This window comes from Neolamprologus brichardi, chromosome 11, assembly GCF_056152115.1.
Source record: "Neolamprologus brichardi isolate AB-2024 chromosome 11, ASM5615211v1, whole genome shotgun sequence".
Lineage (NCBI taxonomy): Eukaryota > Metazoa > Chordata > Actinopteri > Cichliformes > Cichlidae > Neolamprologus > Neolamprologus brichardi.
In genome coordinates this window covers 30,921,047-30,938,585 of record NC_142114.1, presented here as the reverse complement: position 1 = coordinate 30,938,585, position 17,539 = coordinate 30,921,047, and the positions used below count along the sequence as shown (strand labels likewise).

The 17,539-nt window shown below is 46.5% G+C and overlaps 1 protein-coding gene across 1 annotated transcript in view; it reads right to left on the bottom strand.

Annotated features, from left to right (window-relative positions):
- Nucleotides 1-484: 484 nt before the first annotated feature.
- The window catches only part of dcst2 (DC-STAMP domain containing 2), a 19,831-nt gene continuing 2,776 nt past the window's right edge, over nucleotides 485-17,539 (bottom strand). The window contains exons 3-16 of the mRNA XM_087848574.1: nucleotides 16,539-16,709; nucleotides 16,283-16,384; nucleotides 14,358-14,552; nucleotides 14,126-14,191; nucleotides 13,842-14,055; nucleotides 10,774-10,931; nucleotides 10,522-10,686; nucleotides 10,276-10,443; nucleotides 7,572-7,672; nucleotides 4,979-5,130; nucleotides 4,036-4,163; nucleotides 2,203-2,296; nucleotides 1,311-1,445; nucleotides 485-1,180 (exon numbers count right to left, since the gene is read on the bottom strand). Coding sequence (XP_087704700.1) covers nucleotides 997-1,180; nucleotides 1,311-1,445; nucleotides 2,203-2,296; nucleotides 4,036-4,163; nucleotides 4,979-5,130; nucleotides 7,572-7,672; nucleotides 10,276-10,443; nucleotides 10,522-10,686; nucleotides 10,774-10,931; nucleotides 13,842-14,055; nucleotides 14,126-14,191; nucleotides 14,358-14,552; nucleotides 16,283-16,384; nucleotides 16,539-16,709 — 2,033 coding nt within the window. The 3' untranslated portion in view covers nucleotides 485-996. The remainder of the gene's footprint in view (nucleotides 1,181-1,310; nucleotides 1,446-2,202; nucleotides 2,297-4,035; nucleotides 4,164-4,978; nucleotides 5,131-7,571; nucleotides 7,673-10,275; nucleotides 10,444-10,521; nucleotides 10,687-10,773; nucleotides 10,932-13,841; nucleotides 14,056-14,125; nucleotides 14,192-14,357; nucleotides 14,553-16,282; nucleotides 16,385-16,538; nucleotides 16,710-17,539) is intronic.

Here is a 17,539-nt window from a genome sequence, read left to right as displayed (position 1 = left end):
GCTTTTTTCTGAGGTTTTGTTTCTCCGCTGTCACTGAAACACTTTCATGTTCTGTGCTTTACCAGATCAGAGGATCAGTGCAGCGTTGAGACTAACGTGGAGCATCACCTACGGCCGTCGAAGGATCGAGCAGCAGATAATCCTTCATCTGTAAGGTGACTGAGCTCAACGAGGCGAGGAGCTCAGAGTGATGTCAGCTGATGTCAGGTAATCTCACCTTGGAGGTTTTCAGCGTTTGTCCTACTGCAGGGATGTCGAACTCGTTTTACACAGTGGGCCAAATATTTGGATGTTAACTGAGCCGGATCAGAGAAATTCTGTCAGTTTGAGGAAATTAAACTAAACCCTCAGATTTCTCATTATAAGAAAAATAAATATAGTCCAACAGTTCAGTTTGCATGATAAAGAAATCTGTCAGCACGACTGTTTCAACTTAAACTGTAAGAAATAAACGTGTGAAATTACAGAACAAGCTCAGGTAAATCTTTGCTCAGACTGTCTTGTAATAATAAACAAAATAGATAAATATATAAAATTATAAGAAAAAAGTTTTTCTAATTCACAGAATTTTAAAATGTGGCTTTACAGTAAAAACAAAAACACAAGAAAGTTGTAAAACTTTTAAAAAATCCAAAATTTATCGCCTGCTCCACATTTTCCAAACCCAACAGGAGTCTTTGCCCGGCCCATTCTGGCCCTCGGGCCTTATGTTTGACACACCTGCCCTACTGGGATGAGCCCTTTAGATCTCGGACGTTCTCCTGTGTCCCGCCTTTTTGTGGCGGTCTCAGGATGTGGGTCCACGAACCGTCTGTTTTCTCTATGATCAGTTTATCTGGAGCACATCTGGATTCTCCGCCTCAGTGAGACGAGACTCGGACTTCAGAATTTAGCCTGTTTTTGTCCCTCTGTGGAAAAAGTCGATAAGTGGAGCTAAAGTTTTGTTATCGGGTATTTCATGTGTAAATTTGCTTTATTATAACATCTGGCTGAGCTTCATGGTCCGGGAGCCCAGAGAGAAGCCGATGGTTGTGGAGGGTCCTGGAGGTTGTGAGCACGGTCGGGTCGGTGAATGACGACTGAGGCGAGGGACTCGTGCTCTGAGAGAGCCGAGTTAAAGGAGTGGTCGCTGTCGGACTCGCCTGACCCGGGTTTGTCCTGGTACATCAGGTCTGCTTCACTGGCCAGAGGAGAAAACAGATGTTCAAGACTTTTAAACTTCGAGCAGGTCACATTTAAAAATATCTACATGCATACATGCGATCGTTTACCATCAGCTTCTATCAATGCCCCCCTCAGATGTGTCCTACCTGAGTTCAGAGTCCAGGTAAGCACTGTCATCGCTGCTGGGGCGCTCTCCTCGTTCTGCTTCCCTTCCTGAGCGGCCGCTCGGCCTCGCCGTGGGGATCCTCCTCTTTATGGGCCGCTCATCATCGGTGGAGTCTCTGAGAGAACCAGACAGAGAGCATCGACCAGTGTGACCCTCAAACTGTGGGCCAAGCCCCTCCTGGAGGACACAGAGCTGCTAGATGGAGGGGAACTTTTCCCCAGATTGTGAATCCAGGGCAGGGAAGAACACGTTTGACTGATTTAGAGGAAGCACTTCTGTGCTGAAACATCTGGATCGCTCATCTGCTCCTTCACTACATTTAATTTGGAAAATAATGTTAAGAATCAAATATTTGTAGATGGGCCCCGAGCACAAGTGCACAGAATTTAAATCTTTAACGTGACTCTTGACAAAGTAAGTAAGGAGAACCGGTGCCGTCCTCAGCTGCTCCAACAGCTTTTGGAAACATTTACACTGAAAGAAATTCAGAAACGCTGAAGAGTAACAGATCATAGCTGCACGCCAGGTTTCGCTTAACAGCGATCAGCCTACGGGGAGGCGTGTGCAGCAGACTGACAAATGTAGCTAATCAAGAACCGCAGTTCCTCTGATGGCCACTTGAGGCAGGCTGCAGCGGTAAGTCAGCCTGTGTGGGGGCGTGGCCTCAGCTGTTTGTTTTTAAACAGTGACAGCAGGCATCTCCATGGAAACCGTTGTAATTCTGCCTCGTTACAGTTGTTTGAACCCTGCGTCTGTGACGTCCTGTCACTGGATAACGTCAGAACTCAAATCCACGTGGCTACACGAACCTCCGAGTTTCCGCTTCTCTGCTTTATAAATCACTTAAAACAGAGTCAATGGCGTTCACTCACAGCTCCTCCTCGCTGTCTTCCTGGAAGGTCAGAGGTTGTACGCAGATGACACACGTGCTCCCCAAACTCTGGAAGCACGGCCGACAGTACACGCCTGCAAAAAGACGGCAGCTTGTAAAAAGAGCGTTCGTTCTCATTCATTTTAAATCGCTCACTACGAACTTATGAGGAAATGAAAGGACCAGTGAAACAGAGCCAGTCTGATATGATGTTCTGCTGGGTGGACGGATTCAATGTCACAGATAACCAGTGTTGGTCAAGTTACTTGAAAAAAGTAATCAGTAACTAATTACTGATTACTTCCCCCAAAAAGTAATCCAGTTACTTTACTGATTACTTATTTTCAAAAGTAATTAATTAGTTACTTTTTAAAAACACGATTTACAACCTGAATAGGTGATAAAGTGATAGATCTTTCAGCCCAATTCTACTTTTTCTGCATAATCATCATACAAAATGTAATCAAATGGAAAAGTCTCTTTTTAAAACTTGTTTTATTAGTTTTAATCTTTTAACTTTATGCATCAAGCAAACATTTAATTATCTGCAACATTCTCTGACTGGAAGAAATTAGTTTAACATTTAAACCTATTTTCTGCACATTCCAGCACATAAAATAAAATATTTTGTGTGTTTACACTCAGTCTTTCAAATAGATGCAAGTAAAACACAGCAGAAAATAAATAAAGTCAAAGACTAGCGGTCCTGTTGCTCTATTTTCACCTGTAAAGCAGGAGTGGGGTAGGCGGAGGGTTACCCTGGTGCAGGTGTGCAGCGGTCAGTGGAAGAATCCGCGAGTTTCTCTGTGAGTTTCCCATTACGTCGTAGCTACTCGGTGCTTGTTTGGAAGTTTAGGGTTTTTTTCGCTGTAAAAAGAAGTTTTCTTCCCACGCACAACGGACACTAATGTTTTTGTCACTTTTTATGGAATCAAACTCAAAGTAAGGTCAGTACTTCCACGCTTTAAACGCTGCACGCTCATACTCTCTCTGCACTCGATATATGATCCATTGTTGATCTGCACACAGCTGTTGTCACGAACGTCGCACTCGCTTACGTCACTGTCATGAGACATTCTCGCAAAAAAATCACGGTTTTAGTAACGCAGTAACGCAGCGTTCCTACGGGAAAGTAACTGTAATCTAATTACCGTTTTTGCAATAGTAATCCCTTACTTTACTCGTTACTTTAAAAAAGTAATTGGAGTACAAGTAACGCGTTCCTGCCCATCTCTGCAGATAACAGGTGTGTTTTTATTAACCAGGTCAATGTGATCCTCTTTTAAAAGCATCTCCTGGCTGTAAAACCTCAACAGAAGCTAAAGAGTTAAATCTGCTACAGTTACAGTTATCTCTCACTCAGCTGAGTCAACAACAGTGAGTGCTGCAGGACACTCCCTCAGCACACACACACACACACACACACACACACACACACACAACGTCACACTGCAGGAATTTGTCCTGGTGTGAGAAATGATTCAGTTTTTCGCTGTTTTGATGCAAAGCGTTGCCTCCCTGTTTAAACCTCAGAGACTAAATCACATCATCATCAGGGCTGAACACTGATGTCCAGCAAACAGACTTTTCAGGGTTGATGCAGATATTCGGCACGTGGCTCCCTGTGCTTACTTTCTGTTGCAAATGTGCAGAAAATCTGCAAAGAACCTGGACAGGAAGAGGTGCCACGTGGAGAGGTCAAAGGTCAATCCACCCAATAAAAACTAAAAACCTCAGGACAGTTTTATTCAGTGCAGTCGGTCTCAGTAACGCACTGAGAGAGACGGACAGTGAAGCCCGCCACGATTACCGGCGAGCGCCCTCGTGGGTTTACCTGCACAGTGCGGGGCGTCACAGACGACTGCGCTCAGGTCAGCCAGGCTCAGCACCTCTCCACAGACCAGACAGCAGGCAGGTGTCGACAAGCCCAGCAGGTGAGACAGGCGACCTCCTCCAGGTAACCTGACAGATGATGACAACAGGTCCTGTCCCTTAGTTTCAATGAATAACCCTGTTATTAATGTACCCACACACAATGTTTTAACATTAAACAGGCTGAAGTCGGTCTGCTCTGCTCATCCCTGTCACACCTGCTGCATCAAGAAACCCGTTAACCATCACGCCACGATCTAAAGACACAAAGTCGTGACATCAGGGACTCCAGCGACCACGGCGGGAGCCGTTATCCACACCTGGAGAAAGCCTGGAACAGTCCTGGAACCTTCCCAGGAGCGACCGGCTGACCACAATTCATCCAGGAGGACCTGCAGGCCTCAGTTAAGGTCAGAGGTCACGATTCAACACAATGAGAGTGAGCGAAAATGGCCTCCGTGGGAGAGTCCGACGAAAACCACTGCGGACCGAAAAGATCGTCTCACATCTGCCAACAAACATCTGGAAGATCCCAGAAACGTCTGGGAAATATTCTGTGGACTGACGAGGCAGACGCTGAACTTTCTGGAAGGTTTGAGTCCCGTTACGTCTGCGTCGACCTGCACGCAGAACATCAACCTACCACCACGACAGTCGGACTCGGTGGCGTGATGGTCCAGGCCGCTCTGAGGGAACCACGAGTTCGGCTCTCGACCCTGAGCGAGGATGTCGGCCCATCAGGACACGAGCAGCGAGCGTCTTTCCCTCAACCAATGAAATCAGCGTTTGATAAAAACTGAATCAGACTGAATTTGTGTTCAATAGTTTTGTGTGTGTGCGTCTTTCACTCCTACAGCACCTGAAGCGTGCACGTGTTTGTGGGAGACGCCTTCAGGTCTTTGTACCGTATCAGCAGAGCATGGAGACGTCCTCCTCCTCTTCCTCCTCCTCCTCCTCCTCCCGGGTCGGTTGTGCTCCTCCCCGCAGACCTCCTCAGGGCTCTGCGCACCCCCCTCCTCTGATCCAGGATCTGCTGGCGGAGGAACCGGATCCTCTCCTGTCGAGCGCAACAAGAACAGCCCAGCTCATCACAATCATGTCCCTCACACATCCAGAATGTCACGCTCTGCGATTAACATCCACCGCAGCAGCGACACGACCTCTCGCTCTGTGAAGAATCAAAAACGTTGGCAGAGTTTCAGCGTTTGTCACAGAGAGTTAAAACGTGGCGCTCAGCGGGAGGGCGAGGGCAGGTTCGCTCTGTTAGGCGATGCAGAGATAAACGGACGTGTTGCGACGGCACACTGACGGCCGACAGATGAACGCGCTGCTGCTTTGTGAGGGAACGTTTCAACACGAGCAGCACAGCGAAACTGGAATCATCAAAAAATTCCACGTTAAAGAAATTAAGCAGTTTCACATCGTTGACCTGCTGGTGTCCCGCTCAGAGTCCCACTGAGTCCGTTTGCTTCTCCTCGTCGTGGGCTTGTTTGCAGTGAACCACGGCTACACGCCGACAGCTGCAGAAGCCTCGAAGCCCAAACCGACAGTTTCCTATAAATGACTGAAGACGACATTAACGAAATGTTTGGAATGTCGTTGAAGGAAACAGCATCAGTGAGACGAACACGGAGTAACCGACTAACCATCCTGATATAAAACATCACGGGGTCATAAATGAACCCACGCTGTCATGTCACTGGTGGTGAGGGGTCAGAGGATTCATCTGATCTGTCGAGGCTCCGACTCCGAACTAACAGAAGAATCAACAACACATGAGGCCAAACTCAGCCCAGCAGCATCTCCCAGTCATCTAAACGGAGCCCATGAGGCTGCGCTGGGCTCAGATTTGGCGTGACACTATGTGGCGTCGCGCAGGAGGACGCCGGGCCAGCCAATCGCATCTTGAGCCCGCGCTCCTGGCAGTCAGAAAAGCAACCACGCCCAGAACATGCGGCTGATTATATTTCACTACAAACAGAAGAAGAGGAGGAATCCAGAAAGCAACATTGGTGTGATTTATTGTGAAAGTTGCGTCCAGCCTGCAGAGCGAACGACACATGCAGCAGACAGCAAACACGCCGACGTGCAGACGGAGAAAAACCAAACAGCAAACTGAACTCTTTGTGAAATCAGAGTTGAAAGCGGTCGACGGCAGTGGGTCATTTCCCAGAAAACCACCACGACCAAAGCGAAGAAAACAGATGTGTCAACAGACACACTTTGTTTGTGATCAACATCAGAAACACAGTCCCCGCCTCAGAGCCGTCGACCAGCCGGGCAGCACAGGATTCGGTTCAGGACGACGCTTCTCCGCTCTGGTTCCTGTGACCCAAACAATCAGGGTCGCGCAGAAACGCCCGCAAAATACATCAGGGTGAAGCGGCGAGCACCTCCACACCGTTAAACCTGCGTCAGCTGTCGAGCAGCACGCCCTCTAACCTTTTCAGCGTGAATGCTTCACAGTCACGAGCAGCGGGCGCGACCTCAGCGTGAGTGCAGGCTGCAGCTGGGTCGTCACCCGGTGAACGTGGATCTATTTGAATCCTTTCCTAAACCGCAAAAGATGGCACCGCCACCATCAAGTCAGCCGCTAGCTCTCGTCCCCAGCGGCATGCTGGGAAATGCTTCTAACCTTCACTGTGAAAGTGTTTTGGCAAAAGTCAAACGTTGGTGTTATTTGGTGATTGTTTATTGATTTATTGATTTCCTTTTGTGGGGAACAGTCTAAGACGGGGAAGCTTTTGGCCTTTTGGAGATCGGTTCGATGAAATGAAGCCGAGTGGATGTGACGGAGTTGCCGGGCTGCTTTGTGGCAGCGGCGTGTTTTCCTGACTTTCGGCCTCGCCCGGGTTCGGGTCTCTGCGAGGAGTCCGGACCTGCCTCCTCCTTCCTCCTCTCATTCTTTCATTCTGCAGATTCTTCAGATGCCTCTCTGCTCCGTGACCTTTCACCCACAGCGGCGGTTGTTCTTCCTCTTCGCTCGTCTCAGCGAAACGGCACACCTTCGCTCAGAGAGGAGGAGTGGGCGGGGCATGCAGGTGAAATAAAAAAAGCTGCCCTGGGGCTCAGCGCTCCTGCTCCTCGTGTTGTCAGAGGATCGGTTTACATCATCTCTGCGAGGCTGGCCGGCGTCCAAAATCCTCGAAGAAAATATGAGCCGAGGTTTGAAAAGCTGCGAGCCGCCCAGGAGCGGCTGCGTGCGCCGCCAGACAGCTTTGTTCGAGGGTTCAGAGCTGGTTTAAACCGGAGTTCTTGGAAATCCACTGCAGTGGATTTAAAACTCACACAGTGACGACGGGCAGGAGGCACGACTCAGCTGCAGACTTCCAGCTTCAGTTTAACTGGTTTAAACAAAAACGCAAAAAACCTGCAACGAGGTTTCCGCCCACCCACAAATTTTCTCCCATTTCTCCATTTCGGGGACGACGCCTCTCGCCCTGTGACAGCTGCAGCCCGCGAGAGGCGTCGTCCAATCATGTGACTGTAAGTGTGTACCTGCTCTCTCTCAGGATGATATGAAGCACAGATGAGGCGTCTGCAGCGCTGCGTGAATCCGCTGGTCAGAGACACGAGCAGAGCCAAACCCAACAGGAAGCCTGCAACACAGAACCAGTAAAACCAGTCAAGTCCCATTATGTCTCAATGTGGTTAAAAAAGAAAGGTGAAAATTGGGGATGCAACGATACCAATTTTTTCAAACTGATACGATACCGATACTTGGATCTGAGTACTTGCCGATACAGAGTACAAAAACCGATACTTCTACCACACACACACACACACAGACACACACAAATGCAATGAATTGGAAGACAGGTTTTATTTTATTCTCTGCCGATAAAAAATAAAATCTTAATAAAAATGACCACAAAAAAATTTCAAGTGAAAAATAAGCACTTCTGTTAAATTATTGCAGAGTCTCCACATTGTAATTTTACAAAATATCACTGAACTATTGGCACTGTCTCGAGCTTTCAGAATAATAAATAAACACTTCTGTTTGGAATAAAATAAATACAAATTAGGTTTGAGAATAAAATAAACTTTTAAATTATTGCAGAGTGTCCATATTGTAAACAAACAAACAAAATTATTATTATTAAATAAATAATAAAATATTAAAAATTATTAAATAAATAATAAATAAAATAATAATTGTCCCCCTAGTGGCCAATCTTAAAAACTACAACGGAAATGACAAGCCACCCTCTGATTAATGAAATAAGTTGGTATCGGTTAACTTTTACGAGTTCGAGTACACACACGTTTTACAGTATCGGCCCCGCAATTATTATTTTATTTATTATTTATTTTATAATTTTTTATATTTTATTATTTATATAATAATAATTATTTTGTTTGTTTACAATATGGACACTCTGCAACAATTTCAAAGTTTATTTTATTCTCAAACCTAATTTGTATTTATTTTATTCCAAACAGAAGTGTTTATTTATTATTCTGAAAGCTCGAGACAGTGCCAATAGTTCAGTGATATTTTGTAAAATTACAATGTGGAGACTCTGCAATAATTTAACAGAAGTGCTTATTTTTCACTTGAAATTTTTTTGTGGTTATTTTTATTAAGATTTTATTTTTTATCGGCAGAGAATAAAATAAAACCTGTCTTCCAAATCATTGTGTCTGTGTGTGTGTGTGTGTGTGTAGAAGTATCGTTTTTTGTACTCTGTATCGGCAAGTACTCAGATCCAAGTATCGGTATCGTATCAGTTTGAAAAAATTGGTATCGTTGCATCCCTAGTATATATATATATATATATATCTGTAGGTTGTTTATCCTTTGAGGTGTTACTGGGGTTATTGAAAATGTGTATATGTGCGTATGTGTATATACGTATGTATGGATAGATAGAAACATATATGTAATTGCAAGGAGGTATTTCTGTAGTCTATTGATTACTAGATAGTGGAAAGAGGTGGGATTAAATAAGCTTATGCTCCTTTCTGAACATGAAAGTTATTTGTAGTTGTTTTTGCTCATTTTCTTTTTGTTTTGCTTTGTTTATTTGTCTCTTTTAATTCTACGTTGTTGTACTTTTTCAACATGTTCAAAATAAAGATTCAATCAATCAATGAAACTCAAATATTCCCAAAGCTCTGGACGGATCAGTGACCGATGAGTCGTCGCTCAGCTCGAAACAACAACTCGTCCTCTGCTCGTCTTTGTCGTGATGTTTGCAGGTCAACGCTGGATTAAAGCTCCTGAGCTCAGGACGTGTTTGTGTCAGACGCTCTGTCATCACAGCGTCTCTCAACAGTCGCTCCAAACGCTGCTTCCAGTCATCTGCGTGTTCAGACAAAACAACGCCGTCGCTCTAACGCTCGGATTCCACATTCCTGGGTAGTTTTTTCTTAAATCCTCTTCCTCTGCTGCTGCTGGCCCGTTTCCAGAACAGGAAGCTTCTATGAACTCAGGAATCTGGCTTTTATTTTATTACGACTTTGCTTCCAGCAACAAAATGAAACCACTGATGCCCGAGGTGAATAACACAGATGATCTCGTTACAATCAGCCTCCTGGTGAAGGAGTCAGCTGTTCGAGGTGATGATGCCCTGGAGGCAGGTGAAAGGCCAGCGAGTGATTTGGGCGGGGGTCACGTTGCACACAGTGGTCCAAGGTCCAACTTTTCCTTTTCCATTGTTTACCTGGAGAGGAGATGGAAGCAGGATGTGCTACAGGAAGAAGTGTGTGTGTGTGTGTGTGTGTGTGTGTGTGTGTGTGTGTGTGTGTGTGTGTGTGTGTGTGTGTGTGTGTGTGTGTGCGTGCGTGCGTGTGTGCGTGTGTGCGTGCGTGCGTGCGTGCGTGTGTGCGTGCGTGTGTGTGTGGGGAAAGCATAGGTCCTTAGATTGAGACCACATTCATCTTTCATGGCAGCGTGCTCTTTTGTTCAGGGGTCATTTGGGTCGATTGTGGATCCGTTAACAGCTAAAACTCGGACGATTATTCAAAAAGCTGCAGATGCATGAATGATGTTGTAATCAGACTCATCGATCTGTTAGTAAAGATCATGTTATTCATTAGACGACTGCATTAAAACTGCGTCCACAGCACAGACGCTACAGCTACAGCCGCCAGTGTCACTGCAGCCACGCACTGATTTATTCAAGCTTTACGTGGTTTGTCCTCCTTTAAAGTTCAACGAGGCCAACTGTGATTCACTTCCTGTGTGATGTCATACCGAGGATGAAACACGTGTTGCGGTTCGGTTCTGACGGCTCCAGCAGGCACTTCCTGCTGATCACGGTGATGTTTCCCCGCTGCAGGATGTTGAACGAGGCCACCACGTCTCTGTAGATGTCTGAGGCGTAACCCGACCCGTTCACCCGCACCGCCACCGTGACCGGAACTGTCGGGACAGAGCGTCACGCCGGTCACCGCTCGCAGTGAAAACGCACGGCTGTTTTTGGCAGGTGCGCCGGCTCACCTCTGGCCACGATGTCCTCCGTCACCTGGTGGTGCACCTGATCCAGAATCCAGAACACCAGGAAGTCCAGCGCCACCAGCAGGCCGCCTACGATCAGGTGCCTGAAGACCGAAACCAAGCCCGCCATCACCGCCCGCCGCTCTCTGAACGTCAGCTGAAACGACACTGCAGGACAGACGATGACATCGTCCAGCACCTGCTGTGTACCTGTCACACAAGCTGACAAACAAACACACACACGGATGTACTCACGTGGTGTGATGTAGGTCTTGGCCTCTCTGCGCGTGATTGGAAGCACAGAGGCTCCGCCTACTGAGGTCACCCTTTGGTCAAGGTCTTTAAACTGAGCAGTGATGTAGATGTTATCAAATTTAATATTGTGGAGGTACCTGCGTCTGTACTGCACTGCCCTGCAGACACACAACATCGACACCCATCAGCAACAATCAGCATCGAGTGAAGTGTAAAGTGTGAGACGAGGAGAAAAGTCAAACAAGGAAGCTCGAGGAGTAAAAATACCTCAAAAGCGAAGCTGAATAAAAAAGGAAAGGAGCAGAGCGACGTGAGCTGAGATTACAGATGAGTCTCTGCTGCACAGATGTTGCTGCGTCAGCTATGAAAGACTTCCTGAATCGTCCTTGTGTAGCTGAAGTAAACTGAAGCATGTGGTTTGCATTTGGCTAAAGTGACCTAAAGCATGCAGAGTATGTGCAGATGTCATGAACTAAAAAGCACAAATGCACCAAACTGAATCAGGCAGCTCAAGTAAACTGACGCCTGTGGATCAAAAACAGAGAAATAATAAAACATTTTCCTGCTTATTTTCACACTTACAGATCATCAAACAGATGTTAACATGATCAATAATGATTTGGTTTACAGGGAGGAAGCTCTCCAAACCCACCTGTGTGAAGAAGTAACTCCACCCTAAACCGAACACCTGGTTGTGCGACCATAACTGAAGCTGAGCAACGAGTGCTTGGCATCGCTGTGCAGGAAACGTGCCCCGCTCTTCTTTGCAGAATGATTTGAATTCAGTCACATTCGAGGGTTTTCCAGCAGGAACAGCCTCGACGCCGTGTTCCTGATCACCGTCCTGATGGTGGAAGGTTCTCCTTCATCCTGGTCGAGAGCAGAATCCATGGGGCCTTTCTCAATATGCGTACTTGTGCGTACTTGCGTTCTCGTGTACTCGTGATACGTCATCAGTCAGAGACCAAGTACTGTTCCAATTCGAAGTACGCATCAAGCCGAGAACGCGAAAAAGTCCCGGATGTGTTCTCGCTCCGCCCGTTTTATCGAGCATGCATCGGTGGTGACTTGTGTGGACTTGGTACAGCTAAATATCCCAGAATGCATTTCGTCCAAAACTCAAACGCGGCAATGGCGGACGAGCGGGGCTAAAAACTTTTAAATATTACTCTTTCTGGGTCACAAAATAAACTTTTAAGTTCTTTTCAAGCGAGAATGTAGTTGTGTAAACTTCAAATATCTGCTCAGTTTATCAAGATATCATATATTTCCAAATGAGCTCCGACGTTTTCGGAGGCGTCTGTGACCCGCCAGCTCCATAGCAGACAGCGAGGTCGAGGATTATTACAGCCGACGAGAACAGCAGACTCCCGGCAGATCGTTTTCAACCCCCCCGCGGTCTTTTCGCTACTCAGGTTAAACAAACCCCAGTAGCTGTCTATTGTATTGAGTGTCCACTAAAATAAAATTAAAAGCGTTCTAACATCTCACCTGCTTGTTTTTATTAAGGTATGTACACGTATGTACATGTACACTATTTTTATTAATAGAGATTTCACTACTGAGGTTAAACATGATATATAAGTCACTTAGATCACTTCTAAATGTTAATGTTTGGTTTATTTCAGTGTTTTATTTGTTCCTGAGTAAACCGGTTTGGCTGTGATTAAAGTTAAGCTTCATAACATATTACTCACAGTTAAATTAAGAGGGGACGGCAGTAAAACCTCCGGACCTGTGACATCATCAAGTACGCTGGTGTTCCAATTGTACAAATCGCGAGTACGTGCTCGCGTACTTGAGAATTGAGAAAGGGCCCATGGTTCTACCAGTTACAGCGACTCTGACCTCACCTGATGCGAGTGAGGCCTGCGGTTCTTTAGATGTTGTTCTGGGTTCTTCTGTGACCTCCCAGATGAGCCACTGATGCGTTCCCAAAGTAATTTTGGTCGACCAAAGTTTCACAGACTTAGAAACGGATCTGCAACCCTCTCCAGACTGATGGACGTCAGCGACTTTGTGTCAGCTCTTTTTTTCGATCGAGGAACGATGTGCTGCCGTTTGGGATCTTTTGGCGTGCTTCGCTCTGTCAGACGAGCTTTGTCTAAGTCAGGGGTGTCCAACTCCAGCCTGCTGTCCTGCAGCTTTTAGATCCCTGCTCCAACACAGCTGAATCAGATGCTTGGATCATCTCTTCAGCACGCCATCACGTTCGGCAAAGGCCTGATAACAAGTGACCCTGAATCCTCCCTTAGTTATGCTGCAATAGACGTAGGCTGCCGGGGGATTCCCATGATGCATTGGGTGTTTCTTCTTCACTCACTATGTGTTAACAGACCTCTCTGCATTGAATCATATCTGTTATTAATCTCTGTCTCTCTTCCACAGCATGTCTTTATCCTGTCTTCCTTCTCTCACCCCAACCAATCACAGCAGATGGCCCCGCCCCTCCCTGAGCCTGGTTCTGCTGGAGGTTTCTTCCTGTTAAAAGGGAGTTTTTCCTTCCCACTGTCGCCAAAGTGCTGCTCATAGGGGGTCATATGATTGTTGGGTTTTTCTCTGTATCTATGAAGCGCCTTGAGGCGACATTTGTTGTGATTTGGTGCTATATAAATAAAATTAAATTGAATTGAACTGAACAAGCCGTTCATTTGATTCAGGTGTGTCGAAACAAGGATGCATCTAAAAGCTGCAGGACAGTAGCTCTGAAGGACACCGCTGGTTTAAGTGATCGGCCCCGGCGTGGCCGTGAAACTGAACTCGTGCTTTCCAAAAACTGTTCATTCATGAGTTAAGTTTTGTTGTTTTATTGTAAAATGTATCTATTTTGATTGTAAGCCCAACAAAATGAGCAATAGCTATAAACTTATGTGCGTTACATCAGTTTCCTGTTTTGTACTTGGACTAAGTTAAGCTGAATACTTGTGGTGTGACTGAAGGATTTTAAAGTGTTGCATCTATTAGATGAACTGAAGCATGTGCACCGTGTGGAGCAACTGAAGTGTGCAGCTGTTGTACATCAGATAGATTCAGTGAACCAAGTGTGTAGATGTGAGAAGAGGCCCGACCTGAGGAAGGAGCAGGCGAGCAGGACGAGGCCGATGTACGCCAGCGGTCCACTCAGCTTCTGAAACACTTGAAGTTCTGATGAAATCTCCGACATGATGCTCTGAGACGTCTGGTGCAGAGACTGGCTGCTGTTGGCATCCAGGTCAAAGTCCAGCGAGGCGGAGATGTTGAACTCAAACTCACGCTTCATCTTCTGAAACACTGCAACGACAGCTGGAAGAGGCAGGAGTCAGCCTCCGCGCCCGACAGTAAAGGCTAAACGATGAAGAGGAAATGGACTCACGAGCCGCGAGACGTTTCCTCAGGTGGTCGGCGATGTAGGAAGGGACGACGCAGAAGAACTCGCCAGCTGAAAGACCAACAGCGAGACGATTACAGAGACGTAAAGATGAACGTGAGAGCAAATACAGAGTTTGGACTCTTTGGTTTTTAAGGCTGACATTAGAATAAAATATTTTGATATTTGTGCCTCTGAGGGTTAACGTCCACACGAGGACCGGGACGCATGGACGCACCGCGGGCCAGGTTGCAGAGCGGCAGGAAGCCGTCCACGATGTCGCACAGGAAGTTAAAGTCGCCCAGCAGCTCAGAGCAGTCGCTTCGAGCTTCCTGAAACAGTGATCGGCACTTCCTGTACGGAGTTCCCATCTTTTCGTTACAGATGTCCCCGATATCGGCCAGGAAGCGTAGGACATTCCTCAGCGCGCGAGCTGCGGGGTCAGAGGTCAGAGGTGAGTATCTGCAGGCGTATGGCAAACATGGTCAGACACATACTGTCTCCTATAAGGCCTCAGCCCGCCCACAGTGCTACACACCTCAGGCCCAGCCTTCCTTTACCAAACACAGAAACTCAACTTAAGATCTGATGTCAGCGACAGACAGGCCCCCCCCAGAACACCTGTTCTGTTCTGGGCGGGGCCTGCAGCTCTCTGAGAGTGTGGATCCCCAGGTATGCACATAGAAGATGTGAAACTGCAGCCGAGCAGCCAACTGTAAGTTACTGTGGGTGAAACCATCGGTTCTCTTTAACAAAGGGTCAGTTTTCCTTCATCTACACCAAATGAGAAAGTCTGAGGAGCCTATTAGAGATAAATACACGCTTTTACAGCCTTATGACCCTCTGAGGCGTCTTTGATGTTTGTGAAAGTGTTTTCTAATTGGTTCATTTTGTTATGTCACAGGTGCAAAGCTTGCATTTATATTGCATCCACTTGACTTTGCACACTTCATCTGTTTCACGGCCAGAATGACTAACTTGTAGGGATGGGTATCGTTTAGGTTTTATCCGATACCGGTGCCAAACCGGTACTTTTGAAACGGTGCTTAAAGAATGGAGAACACAAACTGGTCCAAAAACCTCTCATGTTCAGCTGTTTTTTTGTAAAAAGATAACAATGTTAGCCTTTTCTGCAGCTATGGGGCATATATGGTATCACTCTTGGCTGGAAGCAGCTTAAACAATGGAAAAAACACAAACTTTGTCCAAAAACCTCTCATGTTTAACTGTTTTCCACTTTTTCTTTGGTCATTTTAGCCTTTTTAGCCAGGGTGAAGGGAGTATCTGCCATCAAACAAGAAGACAGCTGCATGTAGCTATGATGGTGTTTGCTAGTTCACCTTACATGCATTAATGTAATAACGTGGTTAGCCTACTCAACGTAAATTACACACGAACAACATTAAGCTACTCACGCAGAGAAGAACGGCTGCTGCTGCATCATCATCCTCATCATTTCTGCTACACTGGCAGGGCTAGGGGCCAGGACTCTCCTCTTCGGGTTTTTGGGGGATGTTGCTAACTCCGGGTCGATAACAGGCACCACACCCGCAGTAGATGTGCTCGGTGTGAGGTCTCGCAGCAAGCTATCAAATACGGCGCATTTCTCGGCTTTTAAAAAAACGCTATGCGTCGCCAGGTGTTTCATCAGATTCGAGGTGTTACCTCCTTTGACAGCATCACAGTATCAGCTTAAAGCACTTGTTGCAGCTGCTGAGTTTGCATCTTTTGCTGTGAAGTACAGCCAGACTTTGACCGCTTCACCTTGGGCGTTTTAAATCTGTAGCTCTGCTCTAAAAGAACGTACGTACCTGGACCCGCCTACTATCCTCGGAAACGTAAAATGATTGGCTAGAATCTAAAGTGTGTCACAGCTCAGGGGGAAAAAAGCACCGAAATGTGCGCTGCTTTTCAGTCTAGTTACTACTGTTTATGTCAGAACCGGTGCCATGATGGCACCGGATACCGGTACCCATCCCTACTTACTTGTCTTTGGGACAGAAAGAAACGTACAAACTGCACACAGACATGCCCCGGCTGGGATTTGAACCAGGAACCTTCTGTCTGTGAGGATACAGTGCTGACCACTGTCGCGCCGTGCACTGGATCTGGTGGCTGCATCTGCAGGAACTGCTGTCTGATATCAGCTGGTTAAAGCCTTACCAACATGGCGGATGCTGTCTGTCATAGCGTCGATGAAGCTCTGGACTCTTCCTGCGACGGCGTACGCGTTTCTGCTGATCTCCCTGATGTGGTCCAACACGGCTGCAAACCAAGAAAAACACTGATGCTCGCAGCTCGCTGATAGAAAATTCATATTTTGTTTAAAATTCTATTAAATTTCAATATAAAACACGAGTGGTATATTTTTAGGAGCACTGGCGGCTGTAACTGCAGTGGGTGTGGGGGCGGGGCTTACAGAAGAGGGGCGTGGCTGCTTTCTGCATGAGTTCCTGCGTTTGATTGGCTGCCAGCTCAGCTCCACACAGCAGGCTGGAGGCGGCTCGCTCGGTGTTCTCCAACGTGTTGCTGAGCGGACCGGACACGAGCAGCGACACGAACATGAGGAGGAGGAAGTTCCTGCCGTGACCTGAAACACAGAGACGCGCCGTGACAGCGTGGACCTGTGTCTGATTCAGAAGCTCTGATTGTCCACCGCTAATCGGGAACACTGACTCTGCTGGGAACTCGGGATTCAACCTCCACTTCAGAGCTCGTACTGTATCAGGTCCATCTGTGTTTGGGAGGAGGTCCAACTCTGAAGGTTAGGGAGTGCGTGCTGCTTCAAATCTATCTGAGACTCTATTTGTGCCATTTTAGAAGTCTGCTGAGAGATTTCATACCTGGAAGCTGGAGAGTCGCGTTTTTTCTGAATCAACATGGAGGCTCTAACTTGATTTATGAGTCCTAACTCGTCCCTTTGAGCTATGACGTCGTTTAGAAAAGCTTCTCAGTTTTGGAAGCTCATCTTACTCGACTGGTAGCGTAAGCGCCACAACACCAGAAGATGGTTTACTTGACTTCATGTGTAGATTTTGCACGAGAACAACATGATGAATTTGAATTTCTTAAAGTTGTTTCCTTTAACACAGCGAGTGACATCGTGTGCAGTGGACAAAGATGGAGAGCTGCGTGTGACGATGTCGTTTTGATCATTTCAAAGCAGAAGTTTTCAAACTGAATTGTGCAGAAGCTCAGAAGTGTCTCATTTAGAGCTTTAAAGGACAATAACAGCTCGACCTCTCAGAGTTTTCTGAGTTTGGGACCAGTGTTGGTCAAGTTACTTGAAAAAAGTAATCAGTAACTAATTACTGATTACTTCCCCCAAAAAGTAATCCAGTTACTTTACTGATTACTTATTTTCAAAAGTAATTAGTTACTTAGTTACTTTTTAAAAACACGATTTACAACCTGAATAGG